Source organism: Exophiala mesophila (genome assembly GCF_000836275.1).
Source record: "Exophiala mesophila strain CBS 40295 unplaced genomic scaffold supercont1.4, whole genome shotgun sequence".
NCBI lineage: Eukaryota > Fungi > Ascomycota > Eurotiomycetes > Chaetothyriales > Herpotrichiellaceae > Exophiala > Exophiala mesophila.
In genome coordinates this window covers 3,153,179-3,177,745 of record NW_015622507.1, presented here as the reverse complement: position 1 = coordinate 3,177,745, position 24,567 = coordinate 3,153,179, and the positions used below count along the sequence as shown (strand labels likewise).

Sequence of the window (24,567 nt, the reverse complement as noted above, 5' to 3'; positions counted from 1 at the left end):
TTTCGACCATCGACTCCTCGAAACCGTGACCAAATGGTTCGGGAGATGGCCCCATTTCCCCAGTTTCATCACCTCGAAAGTCATCTACGGAAAACTGTCTATAGACTTGGACGCCTGGACTAACACTCGTATTTCTCATTATGTCGTGAACCGCTTTTAGTGGCACTAAAGTAGCTGCAATCACTGCTTCCAACAAGCTCGCAGGTGTATCCCCCAGTGGTGGCGTAGACGCCACTTCGTTAATCAATAAAAAGTCCCCGAGCTTGGAAGAAAATACCAAGCTCTCTCGCGGGAAAGCTCGCCACAGGCGAACGACTCTTGTCGTCGTTATAAGAGGCGTATACGGGAAGAGTAATCCGAAAAGAACGAAATTCGTGAGGGGTCTATGGCTAAATCCCCGTCCTAACTTGACTCTGGTTTTGACTCTGGTTTTCGACCCCATACCACAGTCCTTTAGAAAGTCAGTTCATAAGTCCATTGTTCAGAGACGAGAACATACATGTCTTGGTAGGCATGGATTCCCCGGGTACGTAGGCCAGTTCTCATTCTAGCCAGATACACTTCGACTTCTTCTCGGCTCCACTAAACTCACAGGTCAGTATCCGGTGTTGAAACCAAGAGAAGAGGCTTCCTTCGGAAGACCTACATTGAGTATGCTGGTAAGAAGCATCATGGACCAACCGTCGATCCCTTCTTCCCACTGAAGGCGGTTGTACGAACCAACTTCTTTGAGACGACTGTCCTTTGGCCAGTTGCCAACAGGGCAATGGAATCGTTTCTCGGTGACACTCTCAAGGCCTGCTCGGCGCATGAACTCGCCTGACTCGTCCACAATACGTAAAGATTTTCCAAACGCGTCTCCTGCTTCAAGTGAGACTTTTCCCCACTCCTCGAAAATTGTCCCGTCGGTGGTTCCGTCGAATGACTTGGGCACAACTGATTGCTCGACCTGTTCCACATATCCTCCTGGCTTCAGACACCTGAGAGAAGGTCAACAATGTTTCTGGAAGACGAGACGATTTTTCCTCGTTTACCGAAAAACTTCCTTGTAAAATGCATCCCAGTCGGCAACACTGCCGTACATGCCCCGCACGTGAATGAAGTCGAAGGTGTCGTCATTATAAGGCCATTCTTCGCAGCAGTCACTGATTTCAAAGGACAGATTTGGTGGAACCCATGTTGGTTGGATGGGTGATAGATCGGTTCCAATGACATTCGACGAGGGATTTTGATCGGCGAAGTTTCTGTGCAATAATAATCTTTAATCATCCATCGATCCATACCCAAGAACGGGGGGTTGTCTACGAACATTGCCCATATTCCAGTTCCTGTCCCAACGTCGAGCACATTCTTAAATCTTCCGTATCAGTCTGTGGCGCTTGTTGGGATGTAAACAATGGCAAACCTGTGTATTATCCCCAAGCGGGGCGAGATGAAGCTTCCCTTCGAGAAGGAGCGTGTAGAGATGATGTCTATGGGTCAGTTAGAGCAACATCATCAATTAAGTTCCAAGAAAACCCTATGTATCTACCCTATATCAAGGTGTTCCATGGCTTTCTCGTCATTTGGTCCCCTTGATATCGATGTTAGCTAGCATTTGAGGTGAGGCGAGGTTCTAAGACTGCACCAGTAAGAACCTGCATGATACGCATGATATCGACGACCATTGGCATATCGATAGTTATAGATACTGCTCCTCAGGGAGTCGAACTCTCTATCACAGCGAAGATGGTTAGCATTTGGGTCGGCAAGATGGGCCAAGGAGAGAAACTTGTTCACACGTGGAACTGTCATCGCCTAGTGTAGAGTCATTATCGAATGATGTATCCTATTTGCGACGTCAGGTGAGTGTCCTCTGTTCATGTTAACTAGTCAACAGACGTACAATGAGAATTTCCGGGTTCCCTTCCTGCTGATCTGGATTATTAGCCATGTTTTAGTCACAGAAATGAAGCAGAATTGCAAGATCTGACATGACTTTTTGCAGAGTTCAATCCCGCAGCGACACGACACGTTATATCACAAACGAGTGGATTCACGGCTCAAATTCTTCTTCGGAGTATGTTTGAAAACAACGCCTAGCGAACGGGGACATGTTCCGACAAGTGTCGTGAGCTGCAGCATGACTGATCCGGTCAATGCTAGAGAGAAAGAGAGAAAACCCTCATTCCATTTGTGGAATAGAACAATTAAGCCAGTGGAGCGCCGTCGGCCCGTACCCTGTTGTTGGTTGGAACTACGGAGTATTCGTAGGCGGAGAAGATAGCCTAACCAATTGATTGTGTCTTACCCTGGTACGCCTGACTTTGTAACTGGTCTTTGGTGTTTTCGGGGGGTGAGTTGTCCACCAACTACCTATCGACCTGCCTCGTGGCGACTTCGTCAACCGATCCGCCATCAATGCATTGGCAAGCTACGTGGTTTCTGCTAACTCTTCGGTACTATCAGTAGCCAGTCATATGTTACATATTTGCTCTCTGTCCTCTGTCAACTTTGTATCTTGCTTTTGCCAATTCAGGCCAAGAAGAGCCCACAATGCACGGAGACTACATCAGAAGTTCCCGTCAGAAGCATACGAGTTCACACCCTAAAAGCGGGTGGCTTTAACGGCGTATCCACTGAACGTGGCCTGAATTTCTATTGCTATTGTACCTACCCAGTGATGTTATGTTCTTCTGACGCCATCTCAAATCGCTAAACATCGTCTAGACTCGATATAGTGATTTTGTTTCCAAAATATCCTGCCACTTAAGAACTCAATCTCTACGGAGTACACTAGATTATGTCCCTCATCCTTACTAGCCCAGCGTTAGACCCACGCATCTACTCGTACTCCGTACATACCTACCTACCTACCCACCGTGCCACCTACCTTAGGTAGGTATGTCGAAGGAGGACGCAGGTTTGTGTGTTGTCACCCGACATGTGCCTCTTCCTCGCTTAAAAGGATCTTGTGTCCCCATTTCATCTCACCGCAGGCAAGCAGCCTGTTACAACCCATGCCATCCACCATGTCTCCAATATTCGAAGGCTTTGTCAACAAGATGTATGACTTCGGCATATCTGAATGGTCTGTGATGTTATTGTCTCTTGGCTTGCTTGGGCTTGCATATCGCGTTGTGTATAACCTCTACTTCCACCCATTGGCCGCCTTTCCCGGCCCAAACATCGCTGCTGTCACTAGTCTTTACAAAGCATATATCGACGTCGTTGCCAGATCGTCCTTTGTACATACCTTGGAAAAGCTTCATCGTCAATACGGTAGGTAGGATAAGACCTGCAATTGTAAGTGTAGAAATATATTGTTGCTGACTATGAGAACCTATTCCAGGTGATGTCGTTCGGGTTGGTCCAAATGAGGTGTGTCTTCCTAGAATGATCCTGGAGAGTTTATAGCTACCTCAACCACCAAGTTCATACTCATGAATCAAAAGTTACACTTCTCACGCCCAGACACATACCATGAGATTTACAATGCGACCAATCGTTGGGACAAAGAACAATCACTGTACCACAGTTTCGGGGAGGACCGATCTTCCTTCGGATACTTGGAATATAAAGACGCCAAAGCCAGGAAGGATATCCTCTCTCGAGTCTTCTCCAAGAAAGCAATCCAAGAGGCAGAAGGTCTCATTCAAGAAAAGGCGAGTCAATCCCCATTCAGAGGCAAGATTCACTTGAGAAAGGGAAATCTGATAGACCCATCTCCCCTAGGTGGTTGGCCTTTGTGAATCATTTTCCAGGGCCGCGGATCGACCTATTGATCTATTTTATGCATTTCGGTGCATGTCAATTGATATCATTACCTGTAGGTCCGGCCCCAAGTCGCATATGCTTGCCCGAAGAGTCTTTTTCGAAGATCAGGCCTAACCAGTTACCTACCTTACTTAGACCTCTGCTTTGGCAATTCCGTGGACGCCATCAATGCACCAAATCACGAAGCTCCCATCATTCTCGCCATGGACGCATCTTTACCTGTATTTGTCCGATTCAAACATTCGTCCATGTACAAAAACATGATTATCAATTGTCCGCCTAAGATATCGAGGGTCGTCAGTCCCGCTACCTCCGGCCTCGTTGATCTCCAGCAGGTTAGTTCAATTGCCTTGAAGTATATTCTGGGCTCAACCAAGAAACTTACTTCCCTTAGGTTCTCAAAAAGCAAATCCAAGATATAACCAGCGACCCAGACAATCTGAAGAAACTGCCCCACTCAACGACGATATACCACGAACTTCTTAAACCTGAACTATACCCTGATCGCTCGATTCCTGATCATGGTAGTTTATATGAAGAATCTCAAGCTTTGATGTTTGGGGGTGCTGATACCACAGGAACGACACTCATGCATGGATGTTTTCTTATCTTGAATAATCCACAGGTTTACAAGAACATCAAGACCGAGTTACACGAAGCATGGCCGACTCTGGAGCAAGTGCCTTCGTATGACATGCTTCAAAAGCTGCCATATCTTGTAAGTTTCATTCGAATTCTCTCTCGCTACGCTCGCTAACCCCGAGGAACCTATTCTTAGACTGCCACGATCAAAGAATCTCTACGGATGTCGCCTGGAGTTGCATCTCCACTCCCTCGAGTCGTACCGGGTGGTGGAGTTACTCTATCTGAGAGATTTATACCAGGAGGTGTATGTCATTCCCATCCCTTACTATCCTATTCTATCCCAAACGTTATATTTACCCAATTACCTTACTCAATCACCTAATCCAATGCATTCTCATCTCCTCTCTCTAGTCCGTCGTCGAAATGAGCAGCCACTTCATCCACCGCAACGGCGAAATATTCGAATCTCCCGACGAATTCCGTCCTGACCGCTGGTTGAATGAAAATGGTAAAAAACTCGACCGATGGCTCGTGAGTTTTTCACGTGGACCTCGAAGTTGTCTTGGATTGAAGTTAGTACATTAAGTCCCCTCAATCCCTCCCTTTTTACTCCAAGGGAAATGAATCATCGCAGACAGAATAACAAACACTGACGACGTAACTCGTACAGTTTGGCATGGGCAGAGTTATATCTAGCATTCGCGCATGTTTTTCGCAAATTCGAGCTTAAGCTTGATCCATCGACGTATGTACCTACCTACCTACCTACCTACCTACCTACCTACCTACCTACCTACCTACCTAAAGCTGATTCGATGGTGTTCTTCTAGTCCGAAAGAATTAAAGTGGCGTGATTGTTTCTTGCCAGAGTATTTAGGTCCGCATTTGAAAGCGGTGGTGACTCCAGTGCCTGTTTGAGAGGGTAGGTACTAGGTACTATTACTGTCGTTGCTGGAATGGAATGAGAGAATCAATCTACTTAGATTGAGGAGCCGTCACTGTCACCCACCTAACGAATATATAGTACCTTATCCCATGAATCGATATGTTCCTTAGGTATAGTCATATAATCGTAGTTGGTGGTAGCAAGGAATTTTCATATATATTTTATTCTTACTGAATTACTTGTGAACGAGAAGATGGAGTAGAAGGTGGTGAGCTGTCACGAGTTCAAGAATATAAAAGCGGCAACAGGAAGTGCCAAAGTTGGGGCGGCATCGTGCGACTGTCAATTCTTCACAGACCTGATTGACTATCTTCTGCTGGCAGAAGTAGACGATACAACAGTACACAAAGGTCAGGGTCACGTCACATTAAGAGCTGCAATCACTTTTCCATATAATACCAAATACTCCTATTTTTGTTTGCTGCTACTTCTCAATCAGTCTGTCATGCCGCGTCGCCTCAACTCGCACGTGCGCGTCTCCCAAAAGCAAACACACGGCAGCCTTGGCGACACTCTGCAAGGCTGTCGAAGTCTTGGTGAGATTTTCAGAAAGACTCGTGGAACTCCGCGGCAGATCCGGCGCCGTTTCGGCATCAGAAATTCTCCTAGTCACTCCCATGGCCGAGCCAGTGTGTTTGACAGGAGTTCGACGGACATAGAACAAGACAGTCACCAGCTGGAAACCAACTGGAAACAGTGAACGCAACCCAATATATTTTTGATTTTACAACGCTCAAAGGCTCAAACCTGGAGGCGGGATATCTGAAGTAGAGGTGCAATTCCAGCACATCCGGACGTGCTCAATCCGGTAAAGACACCACACCGAGTACCATGAATCAATCCATCTTGTCTCGTCTCGGCTCTTTTAGTGTTGGCATTTTCAATCGAGGAGCAGTGGTCGCCGCTCCGATCGAACGGTCAAGTTGTTCGTCTCAATTCATTTCTGTTGTCCTATTCTGTTCTCCAGTTCCGAGACGTACGAGTGGAGTCTTTGGATGGCTGCTTGAAGGGCCTATCGAGTAGGTTAGAATGATGGGACCAAGTAAGTGACTAGGAGTAGCCAGGCGGTAGTCTGTCGTATGGGCGACGCAGAGCAAGCTATGCCGGGGGTCTATGTACGTACGTAGATATCTTCTGTCAATAGCTCGTTGGAAACTTTGTACTCCTCGAGGATGTAATAGTAGACCGAGGCGCCAGCAAGTGTGGTTCCCAGGAGAAAGCCAAAGAGTCTAGAGAGAGTGAACGTTAGCCATGAACTATCCACTTCCGCAGTATTTGTATAGAATCAAGCTCGAGCTAAACGAGTCGTGTGCACGACTGTTGTTGGAATTTGGAAATCACTCACCCCCCTCTGAAAGCGCCCACAGGCTTCTTGACCACGGGAGTCGCAGCAACAGCTTCTTGATATCTTCTAGAGGATGTCTGGAATGATCTGGAGAGGAATGGGGAGGTGGTGGGAGCTCGGAGGGTGCGGGAGGCGGAGGCGAAGCGCGGAAGGAGGCGTGACGCCATAGCTGCGAAGTGGGATAACTGGGGAGGTAGCGGGACGTGTGGAAGGTGTTGAACTGGTGATTCGCGATGCTGTAGATGAAACCAGTGCTGACGAGGAAGAGCTGTGCGAGGGAAATGCCAACGGGGGAGGGATTAGGTGGGAATGGATAGAAATATCAACTTGAGAAATAGAGTGAATGGGTAATGTCGGGTAGGGGAATGGGCAGATGTGAGAGGCAGGCGTTGCGATGCTGCGATTGGTTGGTGGCGGAGGGAAGCTGCCACTGTGAGGTTTCCAGTGGTTCCTTCCTCACAAAACCGTCTCCACGTTTGTAGGCTTGTACTCCGTAGGTGGGAAACTGGGGCGGCGTACAAGGGGTGTCTTGGCAGGTTTGCAGCCCAATGTTGGTGGTGAGGATAATAATGTACGAGAGTATGCAAACGGGACGGCTACGGACCTCGGTCAGCCGTTGGCATCTACCGCAAAGTACTCGGATCCGGTGATCTTGTTCCCACGGAAGTGTAAAGTGCAGTTGATGATCCTAACACTCTCCCAAATCTCCCTGCCACACCTGCAAAAATTGTATCTACGGCGCATCATAATACTTCAACCCACAAACAACATCAAACGCCGTACCTTCCCCCTTCCCCTTCCGAAGAGGACATCTCTCCGACACGTGCCGCGACACGCTTGTGGCCACGGCGATATTCGGCAATTCACCTTCACGAATTTATTACGACTCCGTACTCCGTATGCAGATTTAGCACAGGGGTTCGCGGAATAAAATGCTTAAATATTCGTTTGAAAATACCTCATGTCTGCTCTAGAGCGTACCTCATTAGTCAAGCCACACGGTACCCCCAAGTCAGACCTGTTCCTTGTCTCCTACTCTGTGAACAAGTCGATCAAAAGGTCCTTTCGACATGCCTCGATATCAACCTCCTCTAGATTGTAGGTATCCTCAAAGGCATGGATGCTCAACTGTCGGAAAAATGGTCGTAGCAGACTTTGTGTGTCATCCACCTTCCGACCATCATTGCATAGCCATGGTTTCTTGAGTGTACCACTTTTCACCACGGGCAACTCGACTTCCCTTGCTGATGTTTGCGTCCCCAAGGCATCCGCCAGTGCTGAAGATGTGAATCCGTGAGGTGGGTGGATCGCGTCGATCGTGTCCGTCACAAATAACCACTCGTGCAACTGAAATTCTTCGGGCTTGAGCAGAAGAAGAAGATCCAGTAATTTCGCTCCTTGCAACAGTGAACTCTCGGTAAAGCTTATTGTGTCGTCTTCCTTCTCTTTGACATCAAACAGTTCTCTGAGCTCGGCATCCACAATCGGCCAGATTCCCACCAGTTGAGCTTCAGAGAAGGACAGAGCCATGGCCCGCAATAGTGTATAAATGTCCGCCCTTGTTGCTGAAGACGGCGAGGATACCGCAGTTGCCGTCAAAAGCTCTTCCACTTTGCGAACAATCTGTCCCACCTCCGACACGAATGCATCTGTCTCGCCAGCGATGAGAAGGACAGAAATTCTCTTGAGTAACAACTGTGTCCTTCTGTCGGCCTCTGTTCTTGCTGCCGAGGCACCTACCCCAAACATGATCCCCGCTGTTGTCGGAAGTGTCAACCGCGACAAGATGTCTCCAAATAATCCTTTTTCTGGTATCAGCACTTGTCTGATCAGTCCTAGCCACCCAGCTTCAAACAGGGCAACTGGACTCTGGAAGAATTTGCCGTCATTGAAAGCATCCATGATATCCTTTCTCCACACTTTATTGTTTGGCTGAGATCTCGACAGCATTTGCAACAGTCGAAGGATGTCGACACTCAAAGTTTGCGGAAATTGTCGTGATCGGAGCGCTGGTCCTGTGATGTGGACTGCGATCCCAGATATCGCCGTGTTAAGGCGATCCGAATCGCCTAGCATGTTGGTTATGACCGGGAGAGATTCACATAGGATTTCAATTGTGTTTCCCACAGTCAACGAATTCTTTTGTCGTCGCAAAGTCATGGAATCTGTCGAACGCTTCGACTCCTCTGAGAGTCTCTGTGGTAATGTCTCCGTTCCCACGGGTTTGATGGTAAATATCGCGGTGAACAGTCGCGCACACAGGTCGGACAACTCTCTTCGCATTTTGGACACCTCTCCAAAGTTGGTGTTTTCCATCTTTTCGCACATGACGGCCACAAACTCCAGAAGCTTCAACAGAATCTGACGGTGGGGCATTGGATTCGCCAACACCTCTCGAAGGAATGCCGTACAGTCGGTCCAGATCTCCTCTAGAAGATCATCTTCTAGTGCTCGAGTGTAAGCAATTAGAAACGCCATCAGTTCTGTGGCATTGACATCAACCGACAGACTCGACTTCTGAGTCTGGTCGAGAGCCGAGGGATTGGTACGGTTGTAGATTGCATTGAATGTTGCTGGCATCATGAACTTCGGCCGGGCTCCATCGAGGCTTTGCATCAAGTTTAACGTGGCATCTTGCTCAGTTCCCTCTCTTGCTGTTTCGGTCCACAAACCCATCAGAGTTTCAAGACACTCTTGTGGTTCAGCATCTGCCAAGTTCTCCAGAATCCGTCGTGTCCTCGTTCGCAGTCGTGATGAGATGTAATTGAACGATCTACTATCACCAATCATATTGGCCGGTCGTCTGACGATTCTCCAAGCCCAGATCTCGCCACAAAGTTTGATAGTATCTTGCATGCATAGAATCACAGTCAGCCGATTGTTGGCTATTGAACGAGATTGCGTCGCATCAGGTGCCGCTACCGTGCCGGGGTCCGCTCCAGTGCTCTGATCCGCCAAATGTGTGTGCGCCCTCGCAAGAACGTATTCCAACCCAGCAAGGAGGTTGTTGATCGACTTTTCGGGGTTCTTTGCAGATCGGTCCCGGAGATCGTCATCGCTTGGGTTGATGGTGGTTGGTCGTCCATACAGGGTCTGGATCGCCTCAAAGTACCACTTCGTCCGATCACAGAAACATGCCGTAAGCTTCAACATATGAGCGAACAATATCTGGGTTGAGTAGAGTGGCAGAATGTTGCAAAGCAGAGCAATCCACTTGTCAATCGTATAGTCAACCTGGTTGGATGAGATACCCGCGATTAGGACCGGCAAAAGGTCACTTGGAGGTGGTTCTGAATTCGGCTTTGCGAAAACGCCTTGTAAGGTCTCCAGAATACTCTCCTGCAGAGGATTTTCTTCTGATGGCTCGGACAACTGTTGAACCATAAAATCCATCAGTGCCGATTTCCCCCGCAGATCAGCCTCGTCCGTGATCAAACGCAATATAGACATGGCTGTCTTAGCAGGGCCTTTGCGGTCGCTGCGACTTGACAAAATCTCCGTGCACATATCTAAAATCGTGTCTGTAAACCCTTCAGCTCCAAAGAAGTCCTGACGCTGTGAATCAGATTGACGAGCAATGCTGAGGACCTTGTGAATGCGGAACAAACTTAGTTGGGACATTTGTAAGTCGGAGTTCTCTTGTGCAGCCTCGGTGTAGACTATTTTGAAGATTGGCCTCAATGACGGTAGATTGCCTAACCAGACCCGGCGTGGATCTTCTGTTTGGTTGCTTTCTGCTGCGTCAAGCATGCCTAGTACAGGATAATGCAGTAGAGCCCATGGGATTTCTGCTTCACTTTCACGCTTGTCGGCGGAGAAAAATTCCACAGTCACTTCTGGGAATCTTGTGTGCATCCATAATGTGGAAAAGCGCGCCATCTGATCGTCAAAATCGGATGTCCCACTCATGAACTCGGTGATTTTGCTGTCAACCAGAAGAAGGCCCCTCGAGATGTAGCGAAGATTCCAAATTTGGTCGACTGCTTCAACGTGGAATTGTGGAGTGGACGGCAGCAGCACCTCCCAGAACTGAGAGACGAGAGTGGGGATGATTGTCAGAATATCGTGCTCTGTAATTGTCGACATCTTCTTGTCGAATGCATGAAGTGCATCCAAAATCTTTGCAGTTGTTCGTGTAGACTCGTATTGGATGATTAAATTTGGCTTCTTGACCTCGAGATTCTGCCTCAACTTTGTGCCAACTCGAATCTTGCGTAGGGCTTCGTGGTTTTCCACTCTTGCTATCAGGTTCAGAAGAGCGTTTGTCAATACTGGCACAAGTGGTTGAGCCTCTGCTTGAGATAGACTGCTGAAGAGTGCTTCGCCCAGGCTTCCGAGTAAGGTTTGAGCAATCAATGCTGGGCTGATATCGGATGTCTTGCTTGATTGGACCTTTGCAGACCTATCATAGTACTCGCTTATCTTGGATCTCCACGCCTCATCCATATTGCTGGTGGTTTGTTCTGACGGGGAACTTCTATTTCCCAATGGCATTGCTGCAATGAGGCCATCCAATAGCTTGGCCAGTTGCACTGTTGATATGGCGGATTTGTTTCCGTTCATGGCCTTCTCTGCCTCAGATAATTTCTCGCTAATCATCTGAGACATGACTAAACACAGTATCGGCAGATGTGTGGTTGTCATGTCTTCCTCTTGCAGGCTGAAATTAGACACAATAAACTCCACAAGGTCAAGGTCTCCATTTCGTAGTAGGGTATACAATTGACTGGCGACAAAGTGAGGTTCTGTCGCGTCAAAGAAGACGTTGGCGCTTCGGAAGACTTCGTCAAAAGACGACTGTGAGGGAGCTTTTGTTTGATATTTCTGAAGGTCTCGCATGGCTGGGATGAACAAAGCATCAACAGGTTGACGTCCAATCACCCACCGATCCATCAAAGACAGCATAATACGAAACGGACGAGCGCGTTCGGCAGGCACTGGAGCTTGCTTGCTAAGCATCTTCTCCAAACTTCGCACCACTGACTTGAGGCCATACTCTGAAAAGTAGTCTTGCTTCGATGGGGTTGAAGTCGTCATTTGCGGAGAAATCGGTGATGAAATGACACCGGTTGCTGCTGTTGGTAAATCGGTCGATCCCTCTCTCTTGTCTTCACGACCCACAAACCACGACCAGAGTCTTCGGTTCAAACTCATGTCTCTTTTCAGTACCACCGAGAGAGCTGCAGTCACAAGAAGGTCCAAATCTTGCGAAACGACTTGGGTCTGTAGAATTGAGGAGTTGAGAGGAAGATGTGTCACCAACAGATCAAGAAAGCCCCTTTGGACCAGTGGCTGTTCGTCTTGAAGTCCAGTTGCAAAACACCGAAGGAGTAGACCTGGTTCCGGAGTAGTGACTGACTTGATAGCCTGTATTGACGGGTCATCGCTTGCTGACTGGGCACTGTCGTCTCTGGAAGCACTCCTCTGCGGTCCCAACTTCGGCAGGTATCGCGTGAGATACACCAGCGCACCTGGACGCTTGTTGACACTGGTGATGGATGCGAGGAAAAAGCTTTGCCAGAAGAATTCTTCAATTCCATCTTGGGCGAAGAGGTGGCGCAATTGATTGAACGTTTTCAGGGTGCGCTCGAAATCTTCGCTGTTTTCTTCTTCAATGCCAGGCAAAAGGGATAGTATTATCGCTCTGAGGGCGGGCCGGATAGTCTGACTTGGCAATCTCAGCAAATGCTCGTCATACAATGACAAAAACAGTGGCCTGGTGGTGAGCGATGCAAATGTCAGGGTTTGTGAGAATCCTGGAAGCCAAATCGCCAGGTCTCTTGATAGTCCATCTTTGCCCAACAGGCTGAATATCAAGTCATACAATTCGAGCGCTTTCTGATGAACTCCTGCTGGAAGCGAGGGCTTCAAGCAAAGGGCCAGATATTTGGCCAGGGTAGATTTCAGTGGGACATCGGCACCGGGCGGCGACGCTTGCAATGACTTTGCAAGACGACTCAAGAATGCTATGTAGTCTGCCCATTCATTGGAAGCATCGAATAGACCCAGAGCCCTTTCCACTCCGGCATGGTAGCGGCGGACGGCTTTGGGATCACTGCTCATCGCGCCGATGACGCGTCAAAGGAGGTCGTTGCGAATAGACCAAGGCCATATGGGAGAGGAACTCTTAGAAGATTTCAGGGCTTCATGCTCACGCGATCCGGAAGCAAGGGTGCCTTTGGTCAATGGGTACTTTGTTGGGGATCCCTTGGCCTATAACAGTGAATCTGAGACGAAGTTTAGGGGGCTGTTATATCAAAGATATGAGGACACAGTGGACCCTGACGAGTGTTCCTGTCGTCTCTTATTAGATGGCGTTTGACAGTGACATGAGAAACGTCGTGCCTGTCAGGCACAATTGAGATTACTTGGCCACAAGGAACATGTGAGTGCTAGTAGTTGGGGACCCCCATTCAGAAGGTATAGCGAAGCATCTATTCCTATTATGGCAAAGTCTCATGTTTACTTCAACGTCATTCTGCTTGGCCAGCATGTGAAGTTCATTCAGACCGCCCGAGCAATACGGTGGAGTATCTTCTGCACCATGATATCAGATTTGATTTCATTGCCGCAGTCGCTGTCATTGGGTTTATCTTTGAGGCGAGAATACAAGGAGCGCTACATGCCCTCCACCTCATCTTCTCATGACTAGAAAGACTCTTTTCTACTTGCCTGGAGGTAGTCATGCACACGTTTAGCCGCGACTGGTGTGCAGATGCAATTGTTGACCATGGAGGTTGTGCTGGTTGACACATCCTCCAGTGCCTCCCCACATACCACAACCCTTGCAACGATATAGTGTTGCGACACTAAACGATCAAAAACGAAAAAGATGGATTCTCAAAATAAAAAAGGAGAGCCCACATCCTCGGATGCGGAAGGTCCCAGGCCTGCCCTACCTCCTCGGCCGAGCGAGTTGAGCCTTATCTCTACAAGACCAACAATAGGGAACCTCTCACGCCCACCTACGCGGGCTGGGTTGACTGCAGGCGCGACCACGGCAGTCTCTATGACCGATGTCAACAGCTTGAATCGTCCAGATGGTACCCAACAAATGCGCATGGGCCTTTCGCGAGTTTCCTCAAGTCTCTCAATTCGACCTTCGATGAGCAATAAAACCAGCGACACCGGAGAAGACGCTTCTAGCATTCGGAGTTTTGCACCATTCGGCCGATTTGTCGCCGACACCGAGAGTCTGTTTGATGGGGAGCTACAGGAGGAAGCAGAAAACCCATCGTCTCGAAGTTCTGCCATGCTATTTGAGGACGACTCTAACGACGATTACGACGAAGGCGATGTTGATTTCGAGAAAGAGTTTGAAAGTGTGGATGATACCACGGACGAGGAAAATGCTCATTGGTTGTGGAAGTCGAAGAAGAAGCACTTTATCATTCTCTCCGCAGCAGGCAAACCAATCTATACTAGACATGGGTCGGACGCCATCATATCCAGTTACGTCGGCATAATCCAGACCATCATATCTTCCTACATGGGGAATGACGACAACTTGAAGAGCTTCCACGCGGGCGGCGTACAATTCGTTATTTTGTCACAAACCAACTTACACTTGGTTGGCATAACCAGCCTGCCAGAGAGTGAGGCACAAGTTCGGGTACAATTGGAAGCCTTATATATGCAGATTCTGTCCACTCTGACTCTTCCAACTCTCACACACATTTTCTCCGTTCGCCCATCAAGCGATCTCAGGAGACCACTTCAAGGAACAGAGGTCTTACTGTCTTCATTGGCCGATAGTTTCACTCGAGGATCCCCCTCAGCCTTGCTGTCTGCGCTTGAGTGCCTAAAAATCCGAAAATCTCATCGCAGCATCATCAATAGCACTATGATCAAGGCTCGGGTCGATGGCTTATTGTATGGCCTGGTGGTGGCGGGCGGGAGACTTGTCAGCGTCATCCGACCCAAGAAGCACTCCTTACACCCGAGCGATTTACAACTCATCTTCAACATGATCTTCGAGGCGGAAGGAATCAAGGCTGGGGGAGGCGAATCCTGGGTACCGATATGTCTACCTGGGTTCAACAATACAGGCTACCTCTACATGTACGTCAGCTTTCTGGACATGGCCGGTGATAGCGCCCGAGAGCTCGATAACAACGAACGCATTTCCAAGGATGACTCGGTGGCAATCATTCTTTTGAGTACAAACAAAGAAAGTTTTGAGGAGTTACAAACCATGAAGACGTATCTGGTGCAAGAATTCCGTCGCAACCACAGCATGCAAATTATTCAGCAAGCCGTTCAAGCGGGACGGCCCAGCCCCACAGATATCATTGCAGGAACTGTTCTACGGCATTTCTTGTACAAATCCAAGGGGAACGTGCAATTTTTCATGCCTTCATATTCGCCGAATTTCGAGAGTCTGAAACAGCGCCGCCGCCTTATGTCAGTCTATTCCAAATTACACGCAAGTATTCACGCCAAACATGCAGCTGTCAAAGTACACCACTGTGTTCTTACGACGGCCACGGCCCTGGCATGGGTCACACCAATGTTTGAATTATACTGTGTGGCAGGACCGGCGACGTCTCGGAATGCACTGGCTCAAAGTGCCAACAAAGTGGTGCAATGGATTCAAAAGGAAGAGGAAAGAATTTTTCTCATTGGCGGTGCAGTGTTTTGAACTACTCAAGGGACTAGGAGTTCTCGACGATCAGTCAGTCAGCGACTCCTAGCCACGGAATTCAAGACCTGCTGTACCAAGGTCGCATCTCTGTCCACGTCCACCCGCCAGTTGCTCACGGCTATGCGTGCTGCGGGCTCGCCGTCCCAGACGGTTCCACTGACGTAGATGCGCCCATCGGCATTTACCATTTTCACTAAAGACTTGTTGACCTCTGGATCCGTTGCGCGGAAGAGCACGATGATGTATGTCTTGTTTATAATGTCAGCTTTGTCCAGTCCGCCCGGCAAGACCTGGAAACGATCGTCTCTCAGCAGCCACTCAGTTATCCGGCGAGCCAGGTTGATTTGTCGCTTCAACATGGCGACATGAGATTGTCGACCATACGCTTTGACGGTAGCATAGACTGGCAAGGCTCGGAAACGTCGAGAATTCTCAAGGCCAATATTTCCTGGAGATTGGATTCCGTCGTCTGGGCCCAAACCACTGGTCAAGTACGCAGCGTTGCCGTTGCGAAAGACATGTTCGCTCAGGGATTTGTGACGGGTAAAGAAAATCCCACAGTCATAGGGGACATTCAACAACTTGTGGCAGTCGCCTGTAATTGAGTCTGCCAAGTCGAGTCCCTCGAGACTGCGAGCAACATGGGAATAGTCGGGATCATCGTTGGTGAAGAGCCTTCCAAAAAGACCGAAAGCACCATCGACATGGATCCACACATGATTTTGAGAGCAAATATGCCTGATTTCCTTCATATTAGCGCCAGAATATGTGGCAAATCGGCCCGTATTGACCTCGCCGGCGGAGATTGCCAGAATATTCAACGTGTCTTTCTTCTCCACCTCGGCCTTGAGCTTTTCTAAATCGATTTGCAGAGGATCGTCGTGAGTAGCGATGGACACAACGTTTCTCCTACCAATGCCCACTACACTAGCAGCCTTAGCAATGGTTGAATGCGGAAGTGTGCTCAAGACTTGGATTTTCTTAACGCCAGCCAGATCCATCACTTCAAAGAGGCCATACTCCCCGACACTCGCGTCGGCCAACGCAACACCCTTTGTCTCGAGAGCTTTGCGCAGGACAAACTCCCTTCCTAGTGCCAAGCCCAAGATGTTGCTGCCAGTGGCACCTGTTGTAAAAGTGGCGCCCCCTGAGCCTGGCCCACCAACCTCCCAAGCTTCTCTAGGTGAGAGCCTGAAGAAATCCAAAGCCAAGGCGTTCAAGGCTTGGACCTCGATGGCGGTGCAGAGGGTGTCATTGGGTAGATGCATGAATACGTTCTGGTCGTATATGGAGGCGATAAAGTCACCCAGCAGTGCTGCGGGAGTGACTCCACCGACAACGAAACCATAGTAGTTGGGAGACAGTGACTGGCTATTGAGATAAGGGAGAATATGTTCGATCAGATGAGACTTAAGACTTTGTAAGGAGTTGTCATGCTCGGTCGGTTGGGTGCTGTCGACCAGGGCGAGGGTGTCGAGTGGTGGAAAATTGATGGGCAGGATGGGCCGGGTAGACTTCTTGGTAGACACAGAAGATGTTTCTTGACCCTGTTGAACAGCATCTTCCGATGAGGGTAGCCCTGGCGTCTGCATAATTTCTTGCAAGACTGATACCACGTCGGTCAGACTCATAGTTTGGTCCATAGCTAATCATAAGACTGGAACTTTGAAGGTTTGGTGTGGAAGAGGATGTGACGTGACCACTAATGTGACTCGTAGGTGTCTGGAATCTCCTCGTTATGACTAAACTAGACTGCAGTCATTATATCTCGGACATGTACGGTCTTTCATGGTCTTGTTGTCTCGCTCGCATACGAAAGAAATGGCAAACCAGTGTGTAGGGGTAGCAAAAGGACCCAGGATGAGTCACTGGAGATGTACAACTACAAGAATTGACTTTCCAATATCTTGACTCCTAAGATGAGTAGAATTGAAGTGGATATGGAAACCAACGCAAGGTTACATCCATCATTCGATTCGATGAAGTTCAAAATGGCGATATTCATATTCGGGGTAAGGTCACGTGTGTACACTGTCAGATCCTGCCGCTTTGAAAGACGAGTTCATTAAGTGATACTTACTGTTGCCACTTTAAGATATGCATATTCGTATGGCTATTTTATTCACATATCAAACGTCCTGAATTGCTCGCCCCCCAGACTCGAACGATGAAAACCGAGCAGGTAAACCCCAGGATCCTTCATTGTGTCGCTTGAGTTGGAGAAGAACGGGACATGAACGTCATCATCATCCCATCAAAGATTTGTCAAGCCAGCTCAACTTCGCTAGGAAAGAAAATATTTGGTCAGGTCGAAAGGGGGGAGACAACCTCAAGACGACTTTCTACCATCTTGGATCCGAATTTGCTGCTCTCTGAGAGACTCAAACTCGGTCTCCCGGACTCAACCATCCAAGACATGTTGCCCACTCCATCGACATCACATGTCAATTATGACCATGTCTACGAACCGGCCGAAGACTCGTATCTCTTTCTTGATACACTCTCCTCGACCAGCGAGATCAAATGGCTACAGTCACGCTTCGAGACCACACTCCAGTCCTCCACCTCTAAACCTTCCAGACCGACACCGGCCCCTCTTGTCGTTGAAATTGGGCCTGGATCTGGCGTCATCATCGCATTTTTAACCTCCAACGCAAAGACCATCATCGGTACCCATGTACTAAGCATGGCCATTGATGTCAATATACATGCATGTCACGCCACGACCACCACCGTGGAAAAAGCTCTTGTTGAGACAAACTCCCATTCCAATTCCAATCACAGTCTCTACCTCTCCTCCGTGCGATGTGATCTCACATCCGCGCTGACGCCCAACTCAGTCGACATCCTGATATTCAATCCACCATACGTACCTTCTGATTCTGTGCCTGCTATCATATTTCCCTCTTCTTCATCCACACCTTCATTTGAGGAATCTTCACACCTCCTCGCACAATCCTACGCTGGTGGCCATGACGGTATGCAAGTCACAAATCGTCTGCTAGACCAAATCCCCTCCGTTCTCAGTCGTCGAGGCGTCGCATATGTGCTCTTCTGTCGTGGAAATCATCCTGACCAAGTCAAGGAGAGTATTCTGAAATGGCCATCCACCGGAGAAAATGATTCAGTCAATCCCTGGCACTGGTGCGCAGAGACAGTCGGGTCGAGCGGCAAGAAGGCAGGGTGGGAAAAGTTGGAAATCGTCAGAATCTGGAGAGAGTTTGACTAAAGCATGTCCGGCAAATGGAATTTCTAAATCTATTGAAGTCATCGCCCAGAGCCTTCAGGGATCCGGCCACTGGAGCCGGCTGGGATTCTACTCCTAGTCCGCCGCGCAGACCACGTTCCCTTGCTCCTCTTTCTCTACAACCGCGCGGCGCATTCACTGGGTACTCTATCTATCAGACAACTCTGCATGCTTGCCCCGCTATCCGGTCAGTCAGTCAGTACCCCAAACCATACCCTCTGACCCGACTGAAGAAAAAGGGCTTGTCGTTCTTGAGGTGAAACTCGGCCCAGTCACTGGTCAAGACATTATAACTCCAGAACCCCTTCCACACCAACTTGTTATTCTTGGTCGTGTGGCGGGACCGCACGGGTCCCGCTGATTTCAACGATAGGTGCATCGTATACATATATCGAGGGCCTGCGCCCTCGGTTTCAATGTGTAGATCGCCAGGGGAGATGATCGGACTAGGCGATGACAGGGACAGGGCATCAGCCCTTAGAGCGGTAGCGCCAGCAATCGATGCCGCACCTTGATCCGCGAGGTCAGTGGCCTCGGTGGGCGTCTCGAGACTTGGGTGGCACAAACGCCAGCGGCCGCGCAGAGCATGCTTCATGATCTGTTGAGCTGAGGGAGGCGGAGCATGTGAAGTTGCGGAAGTCCCAGATGTGGCTGTATTGCCATGATGAGTTGCACTTTCCCTCTCCCTCGTCAAAGTCGTCGCCGAAGACGTCAAGTGACTGGCATCCTTCTTGCCCGACGATCTCACAAAGGACAAATTTTCCTTCGTCAAATGATGGACAACCTCGATTGGCTCATTGGTCGTCAACAACGATATACACGTCCCGTCACGGAAGAATCGAAGATACCTATAATAAGTGACAATATGGACGGGATTGCTCCAGGTATTGGGCGTCGCCGAAGCTCCACCGGGCCGTGAATAGTTGACGGTTGAGATATAAACCCCCGTGAAGCGGATGCGAGGATAACTGTGAAACACATCCCTCCAGACCGTGTCGCTTGGAAAGTTTGATTCCGTCACGATAGAAAGTGCGGGGTCATATTCGTCCTCGTCGTCCTCGAGGACCTGATAGATGGCCTCACGGCCCTGTAGATCAGTCGCAAATTGATACTGTTGGCCCGCGAGACCAAATTCGGGTCCTAATGCAATTCTCTTCCACATGCCGTTGTCGGTGTAGACCATGTATGCCAGTTTCTTGCATACCAGCGCCAGTCGCATCATCAATGCAGGATCACGGATGCCGACATGTTGAAGTAGTTCTAGCAGGACTTCGGCCGGGAGTCGATTGATGGCGCATGGAGGAGGGATATCCCCCTCAATCATAGGCGGAGCTCCTTGAATGGGAGCATTGGCAAAGCTCTGAATGAGCTGTAAGGTAGATAGTGTCTCAGTGGGGGGATCTTTCGAGGAGTGGTGGGCTGGATTGGGGACTGTGGCCGGGGCATTGGACGGGTTGAGTTGGTTAGTTGGTTTTGATTTTGCTGGGAAGTGTTTGTTGCGGTATGATTGATCGACTTTGGCATCCAGACGGTAGGCTTTGCGATAGTGTGAAATACTGTCACCAAGTTTTCCCTGGCTTTCTCGTTCCACGGCTCGTTCATAGTGTTCGAGCGCTGATTTCGGTTCGGTGGTCGGTCGCTTGATGCTGAATTCATCGTCGTCCACGTGTCGGAGACTGAGTCCCTCGATGCGTTGGATCATGCTGGTACTGGCATTGGTATTGGCGGCGCCGCCAGAGTCGCGCCGCTGCGTATCAGCCTCTCTGTGCTGCTCGTCCAACTCATCCTGAATATCCGCCGCTGGGTGGCGAGTCGGTGGTTTGTGAACTGGTCGCTCTAGCCGTACCTCGCTGGTTCTCCTGGCCTTGCCGGCAGTGGATCGAGTGTGTTCATGTTGATTCTGTGACCCTTGTCCCGCATGTCGCGCTCGTGCTTCGACTTCGTTCTTCCATTCTTGTCGGAATTGTTCAAGTGCTGATGCCGTTTCACCTGTGGGATCTGCCATTTTCCACTCCCAATCAATGAATTAATTACTGCGTCATTCCAATTATCACCATGTCATCAGGGTCCTGATAAGAAATTGACTCGGGCTAGTGCTAGAGGCATAAATTGTCCCAATGGGATGGAGGTGTGTTGATATCCAAAGATTAAAGAGTCATCCATGGCGTTGGATTTGTCGTCATTTCTTAAGTCCGGCCAAGGGAATCGGGTCCGGATGATTGATTTGTCTGACAGAGTCTTTTCACCATCATCGGCGGGTTAAACGCAGATTGAATCAACTATATTCTGCAGTCAGACACCGGCTTGTTTCCCTCTCGACTCTTATCTCGACTTCATGTCAATTCGCAATCCAGGCGAACCCTCGATATCAGAGCAACATGTATATTGCTTGCTCGCCGACTTTGGATCCTGGATGCCGTCCATGTCATCTGTCGCTAACAATACTCATAGGCCAAAGAAGAATGATGCGAGCCATAGAACTGACATGGACACAAACGGTAGGCCACCGTGGTGAGTCCCATATAGAATCCAGAGGATTATATATTGTGCAACCACAGGGGTTTTTGTGTTCTATATACTATACATTGTAATTCAGATACCCTCATGGACTTTATCCTTTCCACCAAGTATTTCCATCTTCCACAAAGCCGACACGTGAACAATATCAGATATCATGGATCCAGACGCCGCCACAAGCGACCAACACTCCTGGTCAAATTCTGGATCACCATTGACATTTCCAGACTCGCCATCAGGTCAACCACGCGAAGACCCAGATCCTAAGCCACCTCTAACATTACAGAACCTGCATGCAAATCAATGGGTACACCTGACTCGACACTTTGGCTACATCGAACAAGCTAAGATGATCAAAGAGTATCCTCAAATCGTACTCTTCGAGACCAAACACAACGGTGCCGAAAGTTGTGGCGTCTTCGACGTTGCAAAGGGCTACTTACCATCCATCAGATTCAACATTGCCATTTCACCAGGAGCCAAACCCGGTAGTTGTCCTGTCATCACACAGAGTCTCTTTGATCGCATCTCGACCTTTCCCACCATTTACAAACTCCTGGATGAAGATGCAGATACAGACCCAGCGGGCATGGTTCCATCGGCTACTACCATTGTCACGCAACCCGACCCACAGCACATTCAAGTACCATATACAGATGTCAGGATTACAACCAAAGTCAGATTGGACTTTGCTCTTCCGATACGAATTCTCGATCCTCATAAAAAAGTCTGGCCCGGCAGATCACCCGCAATGACAATTAGTTGTAGATTCATCTGTTTCGTGACTCCGGATGCTCTGGACAATTATAATGATACCAACTATCAACCTGCAACCGCCTTACCTGTTGTCGATATGTGGCTTCCAGCTAACGAGAACTATCTGACCAAAGTCGACGATGCGCCTGGTTGGCTCATCACTCCGAGTTTTGCGAATTTCGAGGGTCTCGTGGAAACACCGGGTGAGAGTTTTTTGAAATTAACGAGTTTTGATGACGTGGCAGAAAATGTAAACGCTTCGGGGTCATGATGAGATGTATAGTTACTTGATTCTTGGAAAAGGATTTAGTCATGAAATGAGGGGAATGGTCGCTGGGAATTGAGGTTTTGTATGTGTGTTTGTAAGACAAAATTTTGACTTGACTTCCAATGTAACTGCTGTAGACGGATGGACGGCACTCTCGTAGATATCTATCAGCCTGACCACATGTTGTGACGGTACTCTCGGATCTGCCCTTGCCCATGTCGTGACGATACTCTCGAATCTGCCTTACCCCAAGTCGTGGTGATTCGGCACTCTCAGAGTTAACAATCGGCCACGTCAACTAGTGAGTCTCGGCCTAGAGTAATTCACTTATAGCGGGGGGCACAACCGTATTTAAATCTCCCTCTTCTCCATTGTCGTGTCCAGACTGCTCCCTCGTTCATTCATTCATCGTCCACCGCCCACCCTCCAAGTGCGAGCGTTGATACGCACCCAACGCGAGGACAATGGATATGAGACAACGTCTCACAGAAGCCAACCTGGCACAGAAAGAGGAAGAAAATTCCAACAAGCCATATGCCATTGCCCGAATCAACTTCCTCGGCTGGGGTCTGACTGAATGTACCAGTAGATTTGCCACGGTACACCAAGGAGTAGAACTCGAAGCACACCTGCGACACCCTACTTCGGGCGCCCAGCATGTTCGATTCAACGTGGCCATCTCGGAAGGATTCAAGGGGACTAGCGCCATCATCACGCAAGCCTTTCTGAATCGAATCAAAGCCGACCCGTTGTCTGCTGAATCGATGCATGCATTGACCGAATATCCCCAGGCGTATCTGATGAGAAGTCTAGACCTTCCTCCCACGAGTCAGCAAGTCGAGCCACCATGCGCAGATCTTTTGATCAAGGGAACTGTGGTCTTGTCCTTTATCATACCCGTCCGAGTCCTCGATCCGCATCGAAAATATTTGCCCAGCAAGCTGAGGGTCCTGTTGGTCCTGTGCAAGTATCATTGCATAGTGACGGCCGGCAGCCTCGATAACAATTACAACAACAACAATCAAGTCGACATGTGGTTGCCAGCAGACGGTCGATACATCCTCAAGCAAGATGGCCTCGAGCCGCAGTGGATTATGAAGCCCGAAATGACCATTGACAATAATCTTGTCCGTTTGGACGAAGATGCCGCTTGTTTTCGTATCGCGACTTCCACAGAGGTTGGTACGCAGATGAGCCCAGGGTCAGATTACCTGGTCTATCACGACCGTCGTGCTGGTGTTCAAGATGGACCCACATATGACATGGCGCTATTTTGGAGGGAATGTTTTACTGCAGTATGACTCACAGTGAGCGTTGGACCTCACGCAGCGCAATTGTCCACGTCGGATTGGTGGCGGGGTGTATGGTGTGTAGAACGCGAAAAGCGCTTGATCGGCAGTTCCTTGGGGGGTTCAAAATTCGACTCTCCAGAGCACATCAAAGTCTGTCGACATCGCATAGCTGATTAATGGTATTGCTTTCTCAAAGAAAAATTCGGTTCCCTGTCATCTTCAACAGGGCAAGGTGATCCTGATCTTGTGCCATTCGAAATGTTGTTACAGCGCACAGAGTGCTAGTCTTTATTTCTTTCCGCCCTTCTTCTTCGGAGCTTCAGGTCCCGACTTCATACTGGACTGCTGATTACTCCCTTGACCAAAGGATGTGATGAGGTCGAGCAGGTTCATATCATCTTCTGCAAACTCGTTCTTGTCCAAGAATTGACCTTCGGCCATGACATTTTGGGTTTCCACTGGTTTCTTTGGGCGATTGGCACCCTTTGAGCCTTCCTCTTGAACGTCTAGTGTGCTATCGCCTTTTGCTTTCTTGGAGGAGCTAGATTCAGGTGTCAGAGCATCAAAACTCGTGCCGAACCTTGCTCTAAACCCTGCCAACCGACCGGAATCATCTTCTTCAACGTTCATAACGTCCTTGGAAGTGGGGTTCCATAAAGGGGCATTTCTCGTGTCTCGTGTAGATCGATAGACAGGTACGGGGGAAGTAGTTCGCATGGTGAACGCACTTCCGTCCGACAGAGTGACGAGTTGTGTGAAGGTGTAAATTCTTTTGGGTCGGCGGAGCAGTCGAGCATGTCGGCAGGATTGACAGATGAAAGTGGTCTTCGCGGTCGAGGAAGATGGTAGACTAGGGAGTGAATGAGGTCGGAGAATAGGACGAAGTGCCGTTGAGGAGGACATGGTGAGTGAGAGGACTGGAAGAGGACGATTGATTCTGCACGTCAGCGTGTGCGCAGGAACACCTTGTGCTGGATGTGAACAAAAGTTCGCGGGTTAAGACAATCACTAAGAATAAGTCAAACAGGTAGAGGGATTGTTGAGTTGGGTTTCAAGACTGGTAGAGCTCTAAGATGTAGCGTGTCAGAGATGATGATCCCATTGGAAAAAAAAGTGCGAGGAATAACAAGCAGCCATAATGCTCCAGAGTAGACAAACTACGGCGGAGTACGAATAATATTTGTGCAGTATGGAATTGCGCGCACAATGGG

At 49.0% G+C, this 24,567-nt stretch overlaps 11 protein-coding genes across 13 annotated transcripts; 5 read left to right on the top strand and 6 right to left on the bottom strand.

The window, feature by feature from the left end:
* Positions 1 to 106: 106 nt before the first annotated feature.
* On the bottom strand, positions 107 to 2,126 carry PV10_06250. 3 transcript variants are annotated; one of them, XM_016371022.1, is made up of 9 exons: positions 1,886 to 2,126; positions 1,628 to 1,828; positions 1,532 to 1,573; positions 1,406 to 1,472; positions 1,310 to 1,350; positions 1,035 to 1,259; positions 647 to 980; positions 500 to 582; positions 107 to 451 (listed from the first exon to the last, which is right to left on the bottom strand). In XM_016371022.1, the coding sequence occupies exons 2-9, from the start codon at positions 1,792 to 1,794 to the stop codon at positions 403 to 405; spliced, it is 1,008 nt and encodes a 335-aa protein (XP_016223315.1). In that variant the 5' UTR covers positions 1,795 to 1,828; positions 1,886 to 2,126; the 3' UTR covers positions 107 to 402. The 3 variants fall into 3 exon arrangements, with proteins under 3 accessions (XP_016223315.1, XP_016223316.1, XP_016223317.1); XM_016371023.1 differs by having other exon boundaries at positions 1,035 to 1,244; XM_016371024.1 differs by having other exon boundaries at positions 1,035 to 1,244; positions 1,532 to 1,828.
* An 871-nt stretch (positions 2,127 to 2,997) lies between these two features.
* PV10_06249 (uncharacterized protein) lies at positions 2,998 to 5,431 on the top strand (the record flags this gene model as incomplete). Its single annotated transcript, XM_016371021.1, has 10 exons — positions 2,998 to 3,261; positions 3,332 to 3,360; positions 3,435 to 3,644; positions 3,715 to 3,808; positions 3,892 to 4,091; positions 4,151 to 4,474; positions 4,535 to 4,645; positions 4,753 to 4,913; positions 5,012 to 5,086; positions 5,172 to 5,431. Coding segments are annotated over 10 exons (1,556 nt in total), but the record flags the coding sequence as incomplete, so codon positions are not given.
* A 223-nt stretch (positions 5,432 to 5,654) lies between these two features.
* PV10_06248 (uncharacterized protein) lies at positions 5,655 to 7,200 on the bottom strand. The gene is made up of 3 exons (XM_016371020.1): positions 6,633 to 7,200; positions 6,411 to 6,516; positions 5,655 to 6,299 (listed from the first exon to the last, which is right to left on the bottom strand). The coding sequence occupies exons 1-3, from the start codon at positions 6,797 to 6,799 to the stop codon at positions 6,225 to 6,227; spliced, it is 348 nt and encodes a 115-aa protein (XP_016223313.1). The 5' UTR covers positions 6,800 to 7,200; the 3' UTR covers positions 5,655 to 6,224.
* A 353-nt stretch (positions 7,201 to 7,553) lies between these two features.
* On the bottom strand, positions 7,554 to 12,977 carry PV10_06247 (uncharacterized protein). Its single transcript, XM_016371019.1, has one exon. The coding sequence runs from the start codon at positions 12,693 to 12,695 to the stop codon at positions 7,665 to 7,667; it is 5,031 nt and encodes a 1,676-aa protein (XP_016223312.1). The 5' UTR covers positions 12,696 to 12,977; the 3' UTR covers positions 7,554 to 7,664.
* Positions 12,978 to 13,233: 256 nt separating this feature from the next.
* Positions 13,234 to 16,938, top strand: PV10_06246 (uncharacterized protein). The gene has a single exon (XM_016371018.1). It carries the CDS (start codon positions 13,465 to 13,467, stop codon positions 15,271 to 15,273), a length of 1,809 nt encoding a protein of 602 aa, XP_016223311.1. The 5' UTR covers positions 13,234 to 13,464; the 3' UTR covers positions 15,274 to 16,938.
* PV10_06245 (uncharacterized protein) lies at positions 15,312 to 17,211 on the bottom strand (the record flags this gene model as incomplete). The annotated part of the gene is made up of 1 exon (XM_016371017.1): positions 15,312 to 17,211. The coding sequence occupies exon 1, from the start codon at positions 16,917 to 16,919 to the stop codon at positions 15,312 to 15,314; it is 1,608 nt and encodes a 535-aa protein (XP_016223310.1). The 5' UTR covers positions 16,920 to 17,211.
* A 481-nt stretch (positions 17,212 to 17,692) lies between these two features.
* On the top strand, positions 17,693 to 18,590 carry PV10_06244 (uncharacterized protein; the record flags this gene model as incomplete). Its single annotated transcript, XM_016371016.1, has 1 exon — positions 17,693 to 18,590. The coding sequence occupies one exon, from the start codon at positions 17,693 to 17,695 to the stop codon at positions 18,503 to 18,505; it is 813 nt and encodes a 270-aa protein (XP_016223309.1). The 3' UTR covers positions 18,506 to 18,590.
* PV10_06243 (uncharacterized protein) lies at positions 18,515 to 20,642 on the bottom strand. The gene has a single exon (XM_016371015.1). The coding sequence runs from the start codon at positions 20,526 to 20,528 to the stop codon at positions 18,720 to 18,722; it is 1,809 nt and encodes a 602-aa protein (XP_016223308.1). The 5' UTR covers positions 20,529 to 20,642; the 3' UTR covers positions 18,515 to 18,719.
* Positions 20,643 to 21,197: 555 nt separating this feature from the next.
* Positions 21,198 to 22,067, top strand: PV10_06242 (uncharacterized protein; the record flags this gene model as incomplete). The annotated part of the gene is made up of 1 exon (XM_016371014.1): positions 21,198 to 22,067. The coding sequence occupies one exon, from the start codon at positions 21,198 to 21,200 to the stop codon at positions 22,065 to 22,067; it is 870 nt and encodes a 289-aa protein (XP_016223307.1).
* A 4-nt stretch (positions 22,068 to 22,071) lies between these two features.
* PV10_06240 (uncharacterized protein) lies at positions 22,072 to 24,433 on the bottom strand. The gene has a single exon (XM_016371012.1). It carries the CDS (start codon positions 24,257 to 24,259, stop codon positions 23,645 to 23,647), a length of 615 nt encoding a protein of 204 aa, XP_016223305.1. The 5' UTR covers positions 24,260 to 24,433; the 3' UTR covers positions 22,072 to 23,644.
* On the top strand, positions 22,529 to 23,365 carry PV10_06241 (uncharacterized protein; the record flags this gene model as incomplete). Its single annotated transcript, XM_016371013.1, has 1 exon — positions 22,529 to 23,365. One exon carries the CDS (start codon positions 22,529 to 22,531, stop codon positions 23,363 to 23,365), a length of 837 nt encoding a protein of 278 aa, XP_016223306.1.
* Positions 24,434 to 24,567: the final 134 nt, after the last annotated feature.